The sequence below is a fragment of the Mobula birostris genome, chromosome 14, assembly GCF_030028105.1.
Source record: "Mobula birostris isolate sMobBir1 chromosome 14, sMobBir1.hap1, whole genome shotgun sequence".
Lineage (NCBI taxonomy): Eukaryota > Metazoa > Chordata > Chondrichthyes > Myliobatiformes > Myliobatidae > Mobula > Mobula birostris.
Window position 1 is genome coordinate 91,337,984 of NC_092383.1, and position 21,950 is coordinate 91,359,933.

General features: G+C 44.7%; 1 protein-coding gene across 11 annotated transcripts in view; it reads right to left on the bottom strand.

Moving 5' to 3' along the window:
- LOC140210098 (plasma membrane calcium-transporting ATPase 1-like) overlaps positions 1–21,950 on the bottom strand; it is a 350,393-nt gene that overhangs the window by 58,825 nt on the left and 269,618 nt on the right. For all 11 annotated transcript variants that reach the window (XM_072278933.1, XM_072278939.1, XM_072278940.1 and 8 more), the window contains 2 exons: positions 20,698–20,926; positions 3,075–3,254 (listed from right to left, as the gene is read on the bottom strand). In XM_072278933.1, the coding sequence (XP_072135034.1) occupies positions 3,075–3,254; positions 20,698–20,926 (409 nt within the window). The remainder of the gene's footprint in view (positions 1–3,074; positions 3,255–20,697; positions 20,927–21,950) is intronic.

Genomic DNA, 21,950 nt, shown 5'->3' on the forward strand with positions numbered 1-21,950 from the left:
GGGAATCAGACCCACAGGTGGTGGTGGAGGGGCTCTTAAATAAATCTGCAGTGAATGGAGGCATATGGACATTGTGCAAATCAGGGTCTCCCAAGCTTTTTTAATGCCACGGACCTCTACCATTAACCGAGGGGTCCGTGGACCCCAGACTGGGAACTCCTAGCATAGATAAAAGGGATTAATACCCTTAGGCCTTTACTTACTAGAGCAAAGGTTCCCAACCTTTTTTTATTCCAAGGCTCCCTACCATTTACCAAGGGGTCCTTGGACCCCAAGCTGGGAATCTCTACTAGATTAATGGATGAAAGCAAAATGGATGGTTATGGGATAAGTAGAAGGAAGGAATAGATTTATCGTGAAGTAGGTTAAGAAGTCAGTACAGAGTTGCGGGCTGAGGGGCCTGTATTGTGCAGTACTGCTCTATTAATTAGTTTGGCACAAAATCCTAGGCCAAGGAGCCTGTTCTTGCGCTGTACTGTTCTATAGTCTATGATTTGTTAATTAGTTTGGCAAAACATCATGGACCAAGGGGCCTATTCCTGTGCTGTGTTGCAAACACCTTCGGATTGCTGGAAGTTTAAAATTGACTGTGGTGATCGGGTTCACTGTGACAAACGGGGTTGCTTCATGGTTTTTCCCGCAGCTACTTGAGACGTTTTTGGGTCTGAATCACCTAACCCTGTCTGGTGAGGCCATCCCACAAGGTAGCGTGGTCCGTGAATGGAAAATTCTGACATCCTGCCCTCCATGGCCCTGATCACTTCCTGAGTCCTTGCTGCTACTGAAGGTTTTGGTAACTACTTTTAAACGTCGCTTATCAGACATACTCCAAAAGATTTAAGTAATCAGAACAAAGAAATATACTGAATGGCCTCTTTATTAGGTAAATCTCTCATCAATGTAAATACCTAATCAGCCAATCATGTGGCAGCAACTCAATGCATAAGAGCATGCAGACATGGTCAAGAGGTTCAATTCTTGTTCAGGCCAAATATCAGAACGGGGAAGAAATGTGATCTAATTGACTTTGAATGTGAAATTATTGTTGGTGCCAGACAGGGTGGTTTCAGTATCTCAGAGACTGCTGATCTCCAGGGATTTTCACCCAAAACATTCTCTAGAGTTTACAGAGAATGGTGTGATAAACAAAAAACACGTAGCCAGAGGCAGCTGTGTGGGCAAAAACACCTTGTTAATGAGAGAGGTCGGAGGAGAATGGCCAGACTGGTTCAAGCTGACAGGAAGGTGACAGTAACTCAAATAACCACGTGTTACAACAGTGGTGTGCAGAAGAGTATCCCTGAATGCACAACATGTCAGACCTTAAAGTGGATGGGCTACAGCAGCAGAAGACCACAAACTACACACTAGGTGGCCACTTTATTAGGTACAGGAGGCATTTGATAAAGTGATCATTGAGTGTATATGCTAAAATGCTGTCAAACGATGGAGCACGCTCAATGGGTCCAATGGCTTACTCTTGCTCCTAATTTGCAAACATAGAACAGTAAAGCACAGGAACAGGCCCTTCAGCCCACAGTGTCTGTGCTGAACACAGTGCCAAATGAAATTAAATTCCATCTCCCTGCACCTGATGAATACCACTCCATATTCATGTGTCAACCTAAACACCACTATCGTTTCTGCTTGTACCACCTTCCCTGGTAGCCAGTTCCTGGCACCCACCTCCTCAGTTCAAGCATATCAGCAAAAAGATGGCTCAATAGGTTACAACTTTTGGGCTTCACTTTTGCACACAGCAGCCTCTTGGGAGCCAACTCAAAGTGTTTTTGTCTTTTTAAAACATCTTTTTTCGATTGCAGGACAATGCTGAACATTAAGAACTTCAGGTTCTGCTGGTCTAATCCATCAGTGGGCAGTTCGTTGCCCTTGGAGCTGGACTTGGTGTGGACCGTGTTACTGTTTGCTTCAAGAGGGCATCAAAGCTCACGCACAAAGGCAGTGTGTAGCCCACCAGTGAGTGATTGTCTCGGATGTTACTCTTGCAAGATCTTGTGGGACATTGGTAATGTAATGTGCTGCAAGTCTGTTTCCCTCGTTTATTGGAGAGACGGATGGCAGGGGAGCTGCGTCGCCTTGGCTGTAGCAAGGACTAAGGCCTCAAGCCGCGGGTTTGACTGTTGCAGCAGTCCTGGAGAGGAGACACTAGAGATGGTGTAGAACAGCGTCCGTGCTGGGTTGGGAGCTGGGCAGTGTCTCCAGTGTTCTATCAGTGGAATGGCAAGCTGGATTGATTGCATGCATGCATTCATGTGCTGACTGCTGGGAACTGCAGTCAGTGATAACACCCATGCAGCATTAATTTACAAGACATGTCACTCAGACACTTGGCCTATATATTTATATTTTTTTTGTGGGACTGTATGTTTCCTAGCTATCTTATATATGCTACATGTGGCTTGTACTGTGTATGACTGTTGGTAGTGTTTTGTACCTTGGTACTGGAGGAACTTTGTTTCGTTTGGCTCTATTCATGAGTATTCATGTATGGTTCAATGATAATTAAACCTGAACTTGACTTTATTCTCTGGAGTGTAGGAGAATGAGGGGAGATTTGATAAAAGCTTGCAAAATTTTGAGGGGTACAAATAGGGTAAATGCAAGTAGGCTTTTTCCACTGAGGGTGGGTGAGATGAGAACTAGAGGTCATAGGTTTGGGGTTGAAGGTGAAATATTTATGGGAACACAAGAGGGAATTTCTTTACTCAGAGTATGGTGCAAATGTGGAATGAACTGCCGGCGGAAGTAGTGGATGCAGGTTCAATTTCAACACTTGGAAAGTACACGGAAGGAACGAGACAGAAGGACGGCTTGGCATGGATTAGATGGGCTGAAGGGCCTGTTTCTGTGCTGCAGTGCTCTGTAATCTATGACTCTGTTTAAGAGAACTTTGGACGAGTACATGGATGGGAGGTGTATGGAGGGCTATGGTCCAGATGGAACTAGGCAGGATAACTTTGGCATGGACTAGACGAGCTGAAGGGCCTGCTTCTGTGCTGTAGTGCTGTATGACTCTAGTTGTCCGGCACAATGTTATCTTTGTCCCACCATACCTCTCCTTTCTCGTTGCGAATAAGCCGATTGAACTCCTTCCCTTCCAGACACAGGAAGTCCTCTCCAGGGTGGATGATGCCGCACTTGGTGGCGATGGCACGAGCAGTGTTAATGTTGTCTCCCGTCACCATTCGCACCGTTATCCCAGCCCGCTGACATTTCGTTATGGCATCTGGAACCTGCAAAGGCAGTCAGCCAATTTACAGTGAATAAATTAGGTAGAGGCACACTGCAGTCATTAACACAGAACACTGCATAACACGAAGACAAACATGAAAACAGCATAATTCACAAAATTTGCTAAATATCAATTTCACTAAATCAGATGAAGTTGCAAGACATTAAAAAGAGTGGCACCTTTCCCATCCTGTCCTTGCCAGCACCTGTACAGGCAAAGGGATATCAGTGGACTGCCAGGACTCACAGCGCAGAGAGAAGGTGGCCAGTGTAAAGAGGTGAGAGGGAGGGTGGGGGAGAAATATAGTGAGAGAGGAAATAGAGCCCATCAGACATACAGTACTGTGCAAAAGTCTTAGGCACATACGTAGAGCTAGGGTGCCTAACACTCTTACTCAATGCTGCATTTGTCAATGTGGAGCAGACAGCGAGTTTGTAAATCTGGCGGGTGCAAAGGATATTGGGAATGGTGAGAGCGGAGTGCCGCGGGATGGGTGTGGGACAGGTGGCAGAGAAGGAATACCAGGGGCACAGGCTGGCACTGGTGCAGACACACCCAGCCCTGAGACACCAGGCAAGGTCATTTGATTCCAAACAATTGGTTTATCGATCATTACAGAATGTCTCTCTGGTGCTTCCCACTCCCTCCCCTCTCCCTTCCCCTTTTCCCAACCATGATTCCCCTCTCCTGCTCCCTTCCCACTCTCAGACCATATCAGAATCAGGTTTATCATCATCACATATGTCATGTTTTTTTGTGGAAACAGAACACTGCAATACATAAAATTATTACAGTCCTGAGCAAAAGTCTTAGGCACCCTAGCTATATATATATGTGCCTAAGACTTCTGCACGATACAGCAGGAACAGAATTAGGCCATTCAGCCCAACGAATCAGTTCCACCATTCAATTATAGCTGATTTATTTTCCCTCTCAACCCCATTCTTCAGCCTTCTCCCCGTAACCTTTGAAGTCCTTACTAATCGGGGATCTATCAATAGCCACTTTAAATATACCCATGACCTGGTCTGCACAGCCATCCCGAGATTGATGGGGGAAGTGGGAGTGAAACGCAGGGGGAATGAGTTACCTGACAATAGAAAATTCAGCCTTCTTATCACAGATTATCCACGTGGAAATCTGAGGTGCTGGTTATTCAAGTTTGCCTTAAGCGTCAGCAAGGCAGGGGAGAGACAGGTCAGCGTACAAATGGAGTGGGGAGTTAAGATGGCAACCAGGTCAGGATGATCAGCCTCTCCAGGTTTCGAGCATAAGAACTAGGAGCAGGAGCTGGTCATCTGGCCCATTGCGCCTGCTCCGTTATTCAATAAGATAATGGCTGATCAGGTTGTGGGCTCAGCTCTACCTATCTGCCACCACTCCCAATGTAATAAAACTTGCCCCACGCATCTCCCTTAAACATCAACCCCCCCCCCCCGCACCTCAAAGCCGTGCCCTCTAATATTGAACATTTCCACCCTGGGAAAGTGACTCCTTCTGTCTACCCTATCCATGCCTCTCACTATTTTCTAAACTTGGGCAGCACGGTGGAGTAGTGGTTAGCACAACGCTTTACAGTACGAGTGATCCGGGTTCAATTCCTGCCGCTGCCTGTAAGGAATTTGTACGTTTTCCCCGTGATTGTGTGTGTTTCCTCCGGGTGCTCCGGTTTCCTCCCACAGTCCAAAGGTGTACCGGTTGGTAAGTTAGTTGGTCACTGTAAATTGTCCTGTGATTAGGCTGGGAGGAAAGCAAGGAATTGCTGGGTGGTGTGGCTGCAAGGGTCTATTCCGTGCTATATCTTAATAAATAAATAACTTCCCTAGAACCCGTAATTCTCCTGCTATGCAGTTATCTATCTATCTGTGTCTTAAATAAATTTAACGAGTTAGCCTCGACTGCTTCCCTGGGCGGCGCATTCCAGATCCACTATTCCCTGGGAAAAGCACTTTCTCCTTATGTCTGTCCCAAATCTAATCCAGTTGCCCTGAAACTTGAGCCCATATCCCTTAGTTCTAATTTCAAATAGTTCAAGGTTCAATTTAATATCAGAGAATGTGCACAGTACACAACCTGAAATTCATACTCTTCACAGACAGCCACAAAACAAGAAACCCCATAGAATGAATGGTAGAAACGTCAGAACCCCGAAGCCCCCTCTCCCCCTCCCATCGCACAAGCAGAAGCATTGACTCTCAACCTCACCATGCCCCCACTTGTTCCCGCAGGAACACTGACTCCACCCCTCCCACTATGCAAGAAATAGAAAAAGCCTCCCCCCCCCCCCAAGAGACCTTGATTCAGTGTCCATCAAAAGCTACAATCCAAAAACCATCACCTTGGTATCTCAGACACTCAAAATGACTTTCTCTCCCTATCTAATTGGTAATCAGTTTATTATTGTTACCTGAACTGAGGTAGAGTGTAAGTACTTATTTTTGCCTGCCATCCATACAGGTAATTTCATTGTAACAGTACAAGGGAAAAATAATAATAGAATGCAGACATGAAGTGTTACAGTTACAAAGAAAGTGCAGTGCGGACAGACAATATGGTCCAACACCATGACAAAGTAAATTCTGGGGTCTTATTGTACAAGAGGTTCATTCAATACTCTTATAACAGTGCGATTCAAGCTGTCCTTGATCCTGGTGGTATGTGCTTTCAGCCTGATGGGTGGGTGAAGAAGTGAGAATGTCCAGGATGGGAGGCGTCTTTGATTATGTTGTCTGCTTATCTTATCTGTCCCTTTAATAATTTTTTACATTTCTATAACAATCCTTCTCATTCTTCTGAATTCCAGCGAGTATAGTCCCAGGAAACTGAACCTCTTCTCATAGGCTAACCCCCTCATCTCCAGAATCAACCTGGTGAACCTCCTCTACACTGCCTCCAAAGGTAGGGTATCTTTCCTCAAGTAAAGAGACCAGAACTGCAGAGAGTCCTTCAAGAATGGCCTCACTAGTACTCTGACGGATGGATCTTATGGTGTGGTGACCAGAACTGTCCGTGGCCTAACCAGTGTTTCGTGCAGTTTGACCATGACTTCCCAGCATCCATCATCAAAGATCCTCACCACCCAGGCCATGCTCTTTCCTCACTGCTGCCATCAGGAAGAAGGTACAAGAGGCTCAGGATTCACACCACTAGGTTCAAGAACAGTTACTACCAATCGACCATCGGGCTCTTGAACATAAGAGGAAAACTACACTCATCTATTGAGATGTTCCCTCAACCTATTATCTCACCTTAAGGACTCTTTATCTTGTTATCTCATCTTCTTATTATTTATTGCTATTTATTTATATTTGCATTTGCATAGCTTGTTGTCTACAATGCACTACTTGATCTTTCATCGATCCTGTTTACAGTTACTATTCTATAGATTTGCTGAGAATGTCCGCAGGAAAATAAATCTCAGGGTTGTACATGGTGATGTATACGTACTCTGACAATAAAATTTACTTTGTACTTTGAACATGTGACATTTATAAACTAATGCTATTGACCACTTGGCTGTCACTTTAGACTTCATTTATAAATCACCGAAAACTGCAACTTTTACAAAATGTGAAAGGATCAACCCTTCCCTGCCAAAGTATTTAATATCACACAACTTAAAGTCTACGTCACTTACAAGACAGACTACTGATGTATTTTCATGCAGGCTCAGTAAATGCTGCTGTGATACATTTCACTATACTCTGTCAGAAGCTGGAAACACAAGGTGCTGCAGAGCTGCCGTCCAACAGTAGGGACTCTCACTACCCAGTTCACGTCCCCTTCTCATTACCACCATCAGAGCACACTCAACGTTTTAGCTACAGCTTCTTCCCCTCTGCGTCAACAGTCAAGATTCCAAGATTCGAATTTATTTATCACGTGTGCGTCGAAATGTACAGTGAAATGCGTTGTCTGCGTTAACCACCAACACACCCGAGGACGTGCTGGGGGCAGCTCGTAAGTGTTGTCACACATTCTGTTGCCAACTTCGCATACCCACCAGGCTTGGCAGAACAACACAGAACACCACAAGCAACAAAACAACAACAGCAAGACAAGATTTCAGAACAGTCCATGAATACTTCCTCATTATTCCTCTTTTTCACTATCTATTTATTTTAAACTTATGGTAATTTTTTTGTCTTGAACTGTACTGCCACCACAAAACAATAAATTACACAGCATACGTCAGTGATAATAAACCAGATTAAGATAGTAAACTTGACTTTGACATTTGGATCATTCAGAATCACAATCAGAATCAGAATCAGAATCAGTTTTAATATCATTGACATTAAATTTGCTGTTTTGTGACAGCAGTACATTGCAATACATAATAATTTAAAAACCTATCAATCACAATAAGAAATATATGTACGGTCGATTCTGATTAATTGGACCATCAATTAATCAGGGCAGCCCCTTATTTGGGACAACTCTTAAAACAACAAAGACCAATCGAGTAAACAGCCGGGATTCCCTTCGTTTACTTCGGACACTGAGCCACTTATATGGGGCGAGAGACTGTTTGTGAACAGCTTCTAACTAGCGTCACAATCATGCACTTGTGTGGCTGTTGGACACTTAGAGTGAAAAGCTTTTAAATAGCTTCAGCTGCGTGTGCTTCTGTTCAAAAAGCGATGATCTTTGCCACCGATAGTTGGCGAGAAATAAGGAGGAAGACAATTCTGAACTGTTTTGCTCACCGCGGTTTCAAACATTCAGGCCTGGAGATGCCAGAAACAGCTGGGAGTGACAATGAAACGATTTCACTAAATTAATTAGGAATTACAAAGAATTTGAAGGTATCGACAATCACCTTGAAAGTTTCAATGAAAGTGAAGATTTGGAGGATGCAATGATCAATAGCATTGTATAAAGGCAGCCCATTATCTATACTAGGTGTCGGCGCTAATTTTGTTTATATACAGTCAATCACAAAAAAGTGGCAGCATACAGATACACAGGATGAATTCCTCTGTCGATAACTATTAGGAACTACTACAATTTTATAGTCCTGTAGTACTATGATAGTGCTCTAATTTGTTCTGTATTTCATTTAAATACACAATTTTTACTCAGATAGTAGTTTGTCTTTTTCATACCTTTTTAACTATTTCCATGAAACTTTGGCTAACTGTGGCAGCCAAACTGGGCCAAAATATACTGGCCCCAATGTTCCCTAATTAACCAGAATCCTCTGCATATAGATTAAATGAAACAAGTAGTGCAAAGAGAGCAAAAAAGAGTGAGTAAATGTACACGAGTTCATTGTCCATCCAGAAATCTGATGGCGGAGCGGGAAAGATGTTGTTCCTGAAAGGTTGTGTGTGGGTGTTCAGACTGCTGCACCTCCTCATTGATAGGTACCAATGGTGAGGGCAGGGGTCCTTAATGATGGATGCTGCCTTTTTATTGTGCCCTTTTCAGGCTGCAGAGTTGGCCGTGAAAGGGTTAAGAGGAATAAACAGCAACATAGGTTGACACGGAATAATAAGTGCCTTTCAGACCGGAATAAAATTAGTAGGCAGAGGTGTGATTATTTTCACCAGGATAATGGAATCAACCGAACTATGTCTATTCAGAAATGGACCTGTTTATTTATAGGTAATAAGTATTTCTACTCATACTGTGAACAAGTTCAGCATCTGACTTCAAAAGAATTTAAATTAGGAGCAAACTGCAGCAAGATATCAGGTACTTGGCGTTATATATTATTTAGACCGGATTGCATGATTAAGCATCTTTCATAAATTATCAATTCAATGGACTCATAATTATAGTTGTTCTCAATTTCAATAGAAACCTTTAATGAGACCTTCATTTCAAACTCATCAAAACACACACCAACTCCCAACTGGGTGCTTCCCCGCGCCCCCCCCCCCACCCATTAGTTTAGGGAAGGTATTTTACTCCAAGATTCCTTGAATTATTCCAGCTTAAGATCAACTCCTAATAGTTTTCAGTGGACCTACAGGAAAGATGTAAATAAGTTGAAAGGGTTCAGAAAAAATTCATAGGATGTTGCCTGGACTGGATGCCCTGGGTTATAAGGAAAGATTGAATAGGTTAGGACTTTATTCCTTGGAATGTAGGAGAACTAGGGGAGATTTGATAGAGGGATACAAAATTTATGAGAGGTATAGGTAGGGTAAATGCAAGCAGGCTTTATCCACAAGAGGTTGGGTGGGACTACAACTAGAGATCATGGGTTAAGGGTGAAAGGTGAAATGTTTAAGGGGAACATGAGGGGAAACTTTTTCACTGAGAGAGTCATGAGAGTGTGGAACGAGCTGCCAGCACAAATGATGCATGCAAGCTCAATTTCAATGTCCAAGATAAGTTTGGACAGATACGTAGATGGCAGGGGTATAGAGGGCTATGGTCCTGGTGCAGGTCAGTGGGAATAGACAGTTTAGATGGTTCAGCATAGACTAGTTGAGCTGAAGGGCCTGTTTCTGTGCTGTACTTTTCTATGACTTTATAACTGGAGGGAAGAAAACCTATGTTCCTTTGACGAGATGCAGCTTCTTGAAAAAGGGTAGGAGAAAGAAGGGTTAAATAGGCAAGTTGGTTTATCATTGCCACATTTGCTGAGGTACAGTGAAAAATACTTTGTTTTGAATGACTTCTGTAAAGATCATTTCATCACATCATTTGTACAGATAGGTGCTGGAAAACGCCAGCAACATCATGAAGGATCCCACCCATCCTGCTCATGGGCTGTTTGTCCCACTCCCATCAGGCCGGACCACCAGACTCAAAAACAGTTACTTTCCCCAAGCAGAACGGCTGATCAACACCTCCACCCACTAACCCACCCCACCACACCCCCAGCCACCACCACCTTATCATTTCCTGTCAGTCACCTTGTGTACAGACACTGTTGTGCTTGGAGTCAGAAGCTGTCCTTGAACACAGTGGCATTTTAGGCTTTTGCACCCTCTGCCCATTGGGAGAGGGGAGAAGAGGGGATATCCATGGTGGGTGGGGTCTCTGATTACACTGGCTGCTTTACTGAGGCAGCGAGACATCTAGACGGAGTCCATAGGGGAGCATCTGGTTTCTGTGATGTGCTGAGATGTGTCCATAACTCTCAGCAGCTTCTTTTGTACTAGTGGACCGATCAATAGTCTTATAAACGGTGTGATAGAGGCGGCCGTTGAGCCTGGCGGTACGTGCTTTCAGGCTTTTGTATCTTCAATTTGATGGGGGGGGGGGGAAGAAAGAATGTCCAGGGTGGGTGGGGTCTTTGATTATGCTGGCTGCTCGACCAAGGCAGCGAGACGTGTAGACATAGTCCATGGAGGGGAGGCTGGATTTTCCATGATGCAGAGAGTTGTCTACAGTTTCACATGCAGAACATTTTCCATACCAAGCTGTGGTGCATCTGGATGGAAAGTGCAGAATGGGTGGGTTTTGGATTACACGATTATGTCAGCTACGTTACGAGGCAGTGAGGAGTAAAACAGGGAGCCGACCCTGCAGGACAACAACTGCATCCATGCATCACCCCTCCAACCCCACCCCACCCAGTTGACCAGCAGGCAATCAAGGCTGGAGCTGGTTCATTAACGAAAGAGAAGGAACTGGGGGCAGGCTTGAGGAGGTTAACCACAAGAGTGGATGGGTGAGCAGTGTTATCCAAGCTTGGCCCGGAAAGGCAGGAAGCAGCAAAGAGGACAAGGAGAGTTATCTTCAACGGAGTGTGTCACTGACGGTGAAGTCATCAATTAACAATGAGAACTCAAGTGATTTTCAATATGCCTCATTTATAAATACTGATGTGATGGAAATACTGGCACGGGGTAAAACTGTGCTGACCTGATCAAGGAAGAGACCAGGCAAACAATTATAGAACATAGAACAGAACAGCACAATACAGGCCCTTTAACTATGATGTTGTAACAACCTTGTAACCTACTCAAAAATCGATCTAAACTTACCTTCTTACATATCCCTCCATTTTCCTGTCATCCATGTGCCCATCTAAGAGTTTTTTTTTAAGTGTTCCTAATGTACTTGCCTCCACCACCACTACTCCCTGGCAGTATCCACTACTCTCTGTGTAAAAAACCTGTCTTTTACCTTCTTCCACCTTTAAATTACGCCCCCTTGTATTAGCCATTTTTGCACCAGGAACGGCAAATTTCTCTGTGTTATCATTTCAGGGGAGGTGATTCTTGATTACAGGAGGAGGAAATCAGAGGCCCATGAGCCAGTCCTTGTCGGGGAAACAGAGGCGGAGAGGACCAGCAAATTTAAATTGCTCGACCCAGGACAAATCCTCTGAAATGATAACACCGAGCAATTTAAATTTGCTGACAGGCTGAATCTTCACAAACTTCTAAGGAAGTGGAAGCACTGCCTTGCTTTCTTCGTAATGGTCCTTAGAAGTTTGTGAAGATTCAGCATGTCAGCTAAAGCTTTGACAAACTTTTGTAGAGGTGAGATGGAGAGTATATTGACTGGTTGCATCACCGCCTGGTATGATAACACCAATGCCCTTGAACAGAAAATCCTACAAAGTGTAGTGGATACGGCCCAGTCCATCCCAGATAAAAGCCTTCCAACCATTGAGCACGTCTACATGGAGCACTGTCGCAGGAAAGCAGCATCCATTATCAGGGACACCTATCATCCAGACCACGCTGCCTTCTCGGTGCTGTCATCAGGAAGGAGGTACAGGAGCCTCAGGACCAAGACCACCGGGTTCAGGAACAGTTATTACCCCTCAACCATCAGGTTCTTGAACCAGAGGGGATAACATCACTCAACTTCACTCACCCCAACATGGAACTGTTCCCAGAACCAATGGACTCACTTTCAAGGACTCTTTATCTCATGTTCTCAATATTTACTGCTCATTTATTTATTGTGATTATCATTTTTTTCCTTTTCTTTTTGGATCTGCACAGTTGCCTTTTGCACATGATTGTCTGTCTGTCCTGTTGGGGCCGGTCTTTCATTTATTCTATTGTGTTTTTTGTATTTACTGTGAAGGGGTTCTCAAGAAAATGCTGTATATGGTGACATGTGCTATGTACTTTGATAATAAATTTACCTTGAACTTTGGAAAAGGCCTGGCTATCCACTAGATCCATGCCTCTTATCATCTTATACTCCTCTATCAAGTCAGCTCTCATCTTATAACCATATAACGATTACAGCACGGAAACAGGCCATCTCGGCCCTTCTAGTCCGTGCCAAACTCTTACTCTCACCTAGTCTCCCTTACTCCAAAGAAAGAAGCCCAAGCTCACTCAAGCTTTCCTCATAAATCATACTCTCTAATCCAGACAGCATCCTGGTAAATCTCTGCACCCTCTCTAAAGCTTCCGCATCCTTCCCAGAACGGAACACAATACTCTGAGTGTGATCCAACCAGAGTTTCACAGAGCTGCAATAGTACCTCACTGCCCTTGAACTCAATTCTCTGACTAATGAAGGCCAATACATCATATGCCTTCTTAACAACCCCATCAAATCATGCAGCAACTTTGAGGAATCTATAGATGTAGACCCCAACATCCCCCTGTTCCTCCACACTGCTAAGAATCCTATCATTGACCCTGCATTCTGCCATCAAATTCAACCTTCCAAAGTAAAACACTTCGAACTTCTCCATTCTGAATTATAACTGCTGCACTGCACTGAAGGATATTTTCAAAGCTACTTTTATCTTCGATGATGTAATGACAAATCAGTCAAACAAAATTAAAGCAGAAAGTGCTGGGACACACAGGTCAAGCAGCATAATTGGTAAATTGGTTGTTTAGTGTCACACGTACCTAGGTACAGTGAAAATATTTATTTTGCATGATATCCATACAAATCATATCAGTACATGTAGTAGGAGGGAAAACAGTAACAAAATGCAGAATGAAGTGTTTGTTACAGAGAAAGTGCAGTATAGACAGACAATAAGGTGCAAGGGTCATGACGATGATTTAGATTATGAGGTTAAGAGCCCATCTTATTGCAATAGAGATCCGTTCAGTAGTCCTGACAGTGGGTTAGAAGCTATCCTTGAGTCTGGTGGTATAGGCTTTCAGGCTTTTGTGTCTTCTGCCTAAAGGAAGAGGGAAACGGCGGAGACAGGACGTCCTAGGTGGGTGAGGTATTTGATTACGTAGTCTGCTTTACCGAGGCAGTGAGACATGTAGACAGAGTCCATCGAGGGGAGGCCGGTTCCTGTGTTGTGCCGAGCTGTGTCCACAACTCTCTGCAGGTTCTAGCAGTCTCCAGTAGTGCAGTTGCCATACCGAGCTGCGATGTATCCATGCTTTCTATGGCGTAGCAATAAAAACTGGTGAAAGTTAACGGGGACATGCAATTTATTTTCCTGAGGAAGTAGAGGCACTGGCGAGTTTTCTTGGCCATGACACCAGGACAGGCTATTGGGGATGCTCGCTCCCAGGAACATTAAACTTGAAACCCTCTCGACCTCAGCACCATTGACGTAAGAAAGGAATATAAGCACCACCCCCTTCCCTGAAATCAATAAGCAGCTCCTTTGTTGTGATGACATTGAGGGAAAGGTTAGCATCATGGCACCATTCACTAGGCTCCTTCCTGTACTCTGAATCATCGTTATTTGAGATGCAGCCTACTATGGTTGCGTCATCTGCGAACTTGTAGGTAAAGTTAGAGCAAAGAACCTGGCCACGGTTGTGAGTGTATCGGGCAGGAGTTCCCAACCTTTTTACGCCATGCTGCTATACCATTAAGCAGGAGGTCCGTGGGACCCAGGCTGGGAACCCCGGGGAGTGTTCGGCCACCACACAGAAGTTAAAGACTTGAAACATTAACTTCTGTTTCTCTCTCCACAGATGCTGACTGACCCCCTGAGGTCTTCCAGCACTGTTAATTCCAGCAACTGAAATTTTGACACCGCTCTGGATATTGTTCAGTGAGCGGCAGTTATCAGAAACAGAACCAGGGTTGGTATCACTGACGCACGTCGTGAAATTTGTTGTTTGGTGGCAGCAGGACAGAGAAACGCCTCTCAAAGTCCAACCCTACGTCTCCGTCGTGAGAGGTGGAAACGGGAGAGGCCGGCCAACATGGCTCCGGTGAAGCCGTGCTGGCCTATCCCCTGTACAGTGGATGCAATGGATTACAGAAACATTGATGATGTCCAGCCATACCAGTGACTTTGTGGACGATGGGAACGGGAGGTCATCAGCGGCCTGTGCTCCACTGGGAGCTAACAGCCCAAGAAGTAGTATAGAGCAATACATCAAAAATACTATCAATTACAATAAGAAACGTCTATAAAAACTAAATTAAATAAAATAGTGCAAAAAGAGAGCTCGAATAATGAGGTAGAGTTGATGGGCTGAGTCCACCCATTTTGAGGATTGATAGATTTCTTTAAAAGTCTTAAAAGGATGTTGCTTTCTCAAGTACCCATGGCTGTGCCTAGATTTCAGCTGTAGTAGTTCTGAACGGGAATAGCTGATGATATTCTTCCGAGCTGCACGCAAAGTGTCGCCACTTTCCGGTGCCATCAGGAATCAGGGATCCAGGTCTAATTTATAGCACAAGTAAAAGTGAGAAATCAAAGATCACAGAATAGATGAACTGTTGCCTCATTTAGGTTACAGACTGCTTTCTGTCATTGGCTGTCGACACCGTATACTTTGTAGCCTAATAAAAGGAGTGCGTGTCTCTTCTCCCAACTCTGTGCTTTCTAAATTTAACAGTGTCTGAGCAACCTATGATTTGCCCCAGTAGCAGGGGCTGGCAAGCTATTATTTAACTTACCATCAGTGGCAGCCTTTTTTCTAATTTGAGGTTTCAAAATCTGCTCAAGACTGCCTCAAAACCAGAAAATTACTAACTTATACTTAGCAATTTGAAGGGCATCTCTGTGACCCTGGACTCTCAGCGGGAGATTGAGTTTTATTATTATTTATTTGTAAACAGGATGAGGGCGCCAGCGCCAATGCTGGCAACTTCTGATCCTTAACTGCCTGTGCGCTGATTAGGAGTCGATATACAGTAGATTGAAGATTAGCTTTATTTGTCACACGTGCATCAAAATGTGGAATGGAACATGTCACTTGCGTCAACGGCAGTGCGAAGCTGCGCTGGGGGCAGCCTGCAAGTGTTGCCACACTTTCATGAGACCATAGACCATAAGCGATAGGAGAGCCATTCCGCCCATCAAATCTGCTGTGCCATTCTATCACGGCTGATCTATTTCCTCTCAACCCCATTCTCCTGCCTTCTCCCTGTACACTTTGACGCTCTGACTAACGAAGAACCTGTCAGCCTCTGCTTTAAATAAACCCAGTGACTTGGCCTCCACAGTCATCCGTGACAATGAATTCCACAGTTTCGCACCCTCTGGCTGAAGAAATTCCTTCCCATCTTAGCTCTAAAGGGAATTGCTTTTATTCCGAGGCTGTGCCCTCTGGATCTCGACACACACACACAATTGGAAACATCCTCTCCACAACCACATAGGCATTTCAATAATGTCGCTGACATAACTCTAAGAGCATTTCTTTTACCACAAGATACGTTAATAATGATATGGCAGGTAGTTCTAAACTCCATTTATAAATAGTCTTTTAAAAAAAAAGCTTTATTAGTCACATGTACATCAAAGTAGACAGTGAAATGCGACCAACAACAGGAATTCTGCAGATGCTGGAAATTCAAGCAACGCACATCAAAGTTGCTGGTGAATGCAGCAGGCCAGGCAGCATCTCTAGGAAGAGGTGCAGTCGACATTTCAGGCTGAGACCCTTCGTCAGGACTTGAAATGCGACATTTGCTTCAAACCATGAGGATTGTGGTGGGGCAGCCTGCAAGTATCCCCACACTTCCGGAGCTAACACAGCTTACCAAACCTTACACTAACCTGTACGTCTTTGGACTGGGGGAGGAAGAACATACAACTCCTTACGGGAAGCAGCAGGAATTGAACTGAGTTTGTAGTTGAGGCTGTAACCTGCTGCACTAACTGCTACGCTATCCTTCGAAAATGAAACAGATTGGAGAATTATCAGAAGGTTATTGGGACTGGTTGGGTGACACAGTGGAGTACCTAAAGCAGACGTACATTGAGTTCAACACAGACTGGCAACTCCTGTGATACTGCGGGTGCTAAACTGTATCGGTCTTGGCTGTTCCTCTGGGTTCATCAGATGCGTGGAGAGGGGAAGCTTGCTACACGTGCAATAGCTTGCTCTCCATATTGTACTAACCAGGCTTGTAATATTTAGACAGCCAGGATGCAATATCCACAGTGGACGCTGAATGATGGAGGCATCATCAGATACATGGAAAGGTTTGGATGGGTGGATTAGATTAGATTCAACTTTGTGCCGAGTACAGATACAAAGCCAATGAAATGCAGTTAGCATCTTACCAGAAATACAAAAAAGTGTTATTTACAAAATAACTGCGAATAATAAGTAAGTGCTATAGCACACAAATATAGAAGTACTGAGACAGTACAACATGGGTGCAATACTGCTTAGTGCTGTGATGTGAAGTTCAGCAGGGTCACAGCCTCAGGGAAGAAGCTCTTCCTGTGCCTGCTGGTGCGGGAGCGGAGGCTCCTGTAGTGCCTACCGGATGGGAGGAGAGTAAAAAGTCCATGGTTAGGGTGAGATGCATCCTTGATAATGCTTTTCGCCCTGCCCAGGCAACGTTTATGGTAGATGCTCTCAATGGTGGGCAATTGGGTGCTGATAATCCGCTGGGCAGTTTTCACTACACGCTGGAGTGCTTTGCGGTCTGATACAGGGCAATTGCATACCACACTGAGATGCGGTTGGTGAGTATGCTCTTAATGGTACAGCGGTAAAAGCCCGTCAGTATCCTGGGACAGAGGTGAGCTTTCTTGATGCCCCACAGGAAATAAAGGCGCTATTACGCCTTGTTGATCAAGATAGGGGTCAAATGCAGGGAAATGGGACGAGATCAGGTGGGCTGCTTAGTTGACATGGAAGATATGGCTGAAGGGCCTGTTTCTACACTGTGTGATTTACTATCTACCCCAAATTTCAAATCCCTTCCCTCTTCCAGCCCCCACCCATCCCAATGCTTGAACTATCTACAAATGGGCTGTTCTTCCCACAATCTTTATTAGCTAAACAATCAAGGACAAGAAAGTGTGGCCCTAAACAAGGTCACCTGAAACAATCCTAGCAATCACATACAAGATGATAACTGATGTTTCACCACAGTCTGTCAGGAACTTGTACGTTCTCCCCATGACCGCGTAGGTTTCCTCCCAAGGAATAAGCAGTCAACCTTTAGGGCCAAGAACCTTCATCAGAACCAAAATTAGCATTCTGTTTTGACTCATATCCATAAAAACACTCTGCTACCTCTAGCCCTTCAACAGCTCCTGCCAGAGCTTCTTCACTCTTCCAGTGTTGTGAGGTTTAAAATAGCAACCTCCTCTCCTGACTGTAGGCCAAGCTGTCAAAATTCAATCTCCCTGCATAGCTCTTGCTGAGTGACCTCAGATTATAAAAGCAGTTGGAGCCAAGGCTGCAGAAAAGAGGAAAAGCTATTTGACTATGAAGAAAAGCACTGGAGCAGGGTAACAGCTGAGAGGAAGAGAGAGGGTTGAGTGCTCACCATTTTAGCTGCTTCACCAGTAATGAGATGATTTCAAATCACAAGTCATAAAAAATAATTTGACCTCCAATGTGCCAAATATGTCATTATATGTTTGTGTGTCTGTAGTCAATATAGAATATAGAACTCTGCAGCACAGTACAAGAGCTTTGACACACAAGGTTGTTAGTTACTGTCTGTTACGCTTCTGGTGTTAAGGGCAGCAATGAAGATCCTCCATCTCCATCTGTCCTTGGCCACCTTCTCTATCATGGTTCAGGATCCTCACTCTGCTTCTACAGTATGGCACCAAGTTGCCTTTGGTCTCCCGCGTTTCCCCCGCCCTTTGGGTCCAATGAATGTCCAGTATTTCCTCATGATGATTGTGGCCATGCCTTCTTGGTGACACTGAAGGAGCAGAGCGCCATTGGAGATCTCCCCTGGCCAGAAAATATGGAGGATCTTCCGGAGGTTCGTGGTGTGGAATAGCGACAGCTTGGCAAGGTCGTTCTCTGTCGTGTGCCAGCGTTCTGACCCGTAAGGATGTGCCTAGCTTTTAATCTACTCCAAGATCAATCTAACTCTCCCTCTCACAAAGCACTCATTCATTCATTCATAAGCGTATCTAAGAGTCTCTTAAACGTCCCTGTTGTACTGTTGTATGTGCTCAGTCTGAGATAAGCAATTGACTTAAATAGTGCATGAAAAAACTGAAATGAGCAACTTAAAACTGAAGCAAGGTTGCACTATTTTAATCATTACAGAATAACTGGACCCTGAAGACAAACACTCAATATAGCATCCATCATTACGGACCCCTGCCATGCAGGACGTGCCCCCTTCTCGTTACTACCATCAGGGAGGAGGTACAGGAGCCCGAGGACAGGCACTCAATGCAGACCTGCACCAACCAGGATATGCCTTCTTATCCTAATTACCATCCAAGGAGGAGGTACAGGAGCCTGAATACACACACGCAACGATTTAGGAACAGCCCCTTTCCCTCTGCCATCAGATTTCCAAATGATCCAAGAATCCATGAACACTACCTCATTATCCCTCTTTCATGTTGTTTATTTATTTATTTTTAATTGTAACTTCTAGTAATTTTTTTATGTCTTGCACTGTACTGTCTAGGGTAGAGGAGCAATACCTCATATTCTGTCTGAGTAGCCTCCAACATGATGGCATGAACATCGATTTCTAATAATTTCCCCCTCCCCCACCTCCCTTTTTCCATTTTCAATTCTGGTTCCCCTCTCAGCCCTTCTCTTCTCACCTGCCCATCACCTCCTTCAGATGTCCCTCCTCATTCTCTTTCTCCCATGGCCCACTCTCCTTTCCTGTCAAACCCTTCTTCAACCCTTTACCTCTTCCACCTATCATCTCCCAGCTTCTTCAATCCTTTACCTCTTCCACCTATCACCTCCCAGCTTCTTACTTCAACCCTTTACCCCTTCCACCTATCACCTCCCAGCTTCTTACTTCAACCCCCTCCCCCTCACCTGGTCTCACAGATCACCTGCCAAATTATACTCTTTCCCCTCCCTCCACCCTTTCCAGCCCAGATAAAGGGTCTTGGCCCGAAATATCAACTGTTTATTCCCTTCCATAGATGCTGTCTGATTGGCTGAGTTCCTTCAGCATTTTGATTGAGTTGCTTAAGATTTCCAGCATCTGTAGAATCTCTTGTGCATTCCTTTTTCTTTTTACTGTCTGATGCACCTGTGTAATGAATGATCTGTATGGATGGTAACAAAAGATTTTCACTGTATCTTGGTACCACCATCATCATTATGTGCCGTGTTGTATAATGTGGGCTATCTTGGTCTTATCCAGGAGCTTTGTAGTTCTTGGCAAATTCACAGTAGCGGTTCGCCATTGCCTTCTTCTGGGCAGCGTCTTTAGAAGACGGGTGACCCCAGCCATTATCAATACTCTTCAGAGATTGTCTGCCTGGAGTCAGTGGTCATATAACCAGGACTGGTGATATGCACCAGCTGCTCATACAACCATCTACCACCTGCTCCCATGGCTTCACGTGACCCTGATCGGGTGGCTAAGCAGGTGCTACACCTCGCCCAAGGGTGGCCTGCAGGCTGGCGGAGGGAAGGAGCCCCTCACACCTCCTTTGGTAGAGACACATCTCCACCCCTTTTTGGTAATATGACAATAATAAACCAATACTTCTAATACCACTATGATGGAAGCTGATCATCTTTTGAACCTTGTTTCTTGTATGAACTATACATAATTTATGTTCTTATAGAGTCATCGAAAAGTACAGCACTGAAAGAGGTCCTTTGGCCCATTTAGTCTGTTTTCTCAGGAATGTTTCTTCTCTATGTGCCTGTGAAGCTGCTGCCAAGTAAATCTTTAATTACACTTGTAATAGAAATAAACTCGACTTTGACTTTACACACTGAACGTACAGAGCAGGGACGTGCAGCTGAAACCTGCCTCTGAAATTTGGTACTCCACACTCCCCAACGGAACGGACCTTCAGAAACTGAACTTGGCAGGTTTATATCTTTGCATCAAACATTCAGTGTGGACAACGAAACCCTCCCGAACATAAAGAGCAAATGTCTCACTTTCGAGGGAGCGGGACGGCGGCGTAGTGGTTAGCACGTCACTATTACAGCGCCAATGTCCCGGGTTCAATTCCCGCCCCGCCGCTGCCTGTAAGGAGCTCTCCGCTCTCCCCGTGACTGTGGTGGTTTCTGGTTTCCTCTTACATTCGAAAGATGTACAGACCGGTTGCGTGCATAACTAAGCGCTGCGGGCTCGTTGGGCTGGAAGGGCCTGTAACCGAGCTGTACCTCAAAATAAATCAAGAAACAAATGTAATTTACCTCAGGGCGCACAGGATCTTCTATTCCAACGACCGTGATACACGTCAAGTCACACAGAATCTCATTCTCATTGTCCCAGTCAGGCTCCTTAACGAAGTCTCTGTAGGCCAAGCAGATTGTCCGTAGGCCTTCGCAAGCCATTGGCTCAATCACCTTCTTCACCATTTCATCACGGTCTCGTGCCTTGAAAACCACTACATCCCCACTCTTATTTATTAATTTAGTGCACCTGAAAAATAAGTTTTCGTGAAATGCAAACACTACCAAGGTCACAAAACCAAGTTCCCGTTATCCACAGGAAGCCCAGTGCTGCACATATCAATATTGGTCATCAAATCAGTGAAAGGGGACAACCACAATTTCGCGAGGTGGGAAGAAGAATTGAATAAAAAGGATTTAACAATCATTCCATTATTGAAACTAAAATTAAAAGCAGTTGACATTAGGAATGAATGTGGAGAGTTTGTGTATGGAACAGTTTACATCAGGAAACCAGGTTTTGGTCTTTACAATTCAAACAACTTCTCAGTATGGAAATAGGCCCAACTTACTCATGATGACAATAGTACTTCCCTGAGCTGGTTTCCTCTTCCTGATATTTAGACCATAAGATACAGGAGCACAATTATGCCATTTGGCCCATCGAGTTTGCTCCTCCATTTCATTATGGCTAATCTACTTCTGCTCTGCTATTTTATCATATCCCTCTAAACCTGCCCAAATGACTACCAAAGCTGTGCACCCACTTTGACCAGCACCCCCGGCAGCTTGTTCCACATACCCACCGTCCTTTGTGTGGAAAAAGTTGCCCCTCAGACCTCCTTTACACCTTCCCCCTCTCATTTTAAACCTCTGCCTTCTGTTGTATCCGTCTCAACCACCACCCACTGGAAGCCAAACCAGGCACCCCCCCCCCAACCACATCTCTGTTGAACTGACCCATTCTCAGCTGAAATGTATTTGCTCTACCTTAAGACATTTTGACCCTAGGGGAAGAAAGATACTGGCTGTCCACTACCTTTGCCTATCCTAAACACAGAATAATCTGCAGATGCTGGGATCAAAGCAACACTCACAACAGGCTGGAGGAACTCAGCAGGTCGGGCAGCATCAGTGGAAACGATGAGTCAACGTTTCGGGCCGGAACCCTTCGTCAGGACTGAAGAAAGAAGGTCGGGGAGGTCTGGAAGAAGGCTCGTAGTTTCAGTTCATCCGGTGCTCCCGGTGCGGCCTCCTCTACATCGGTGAAACCC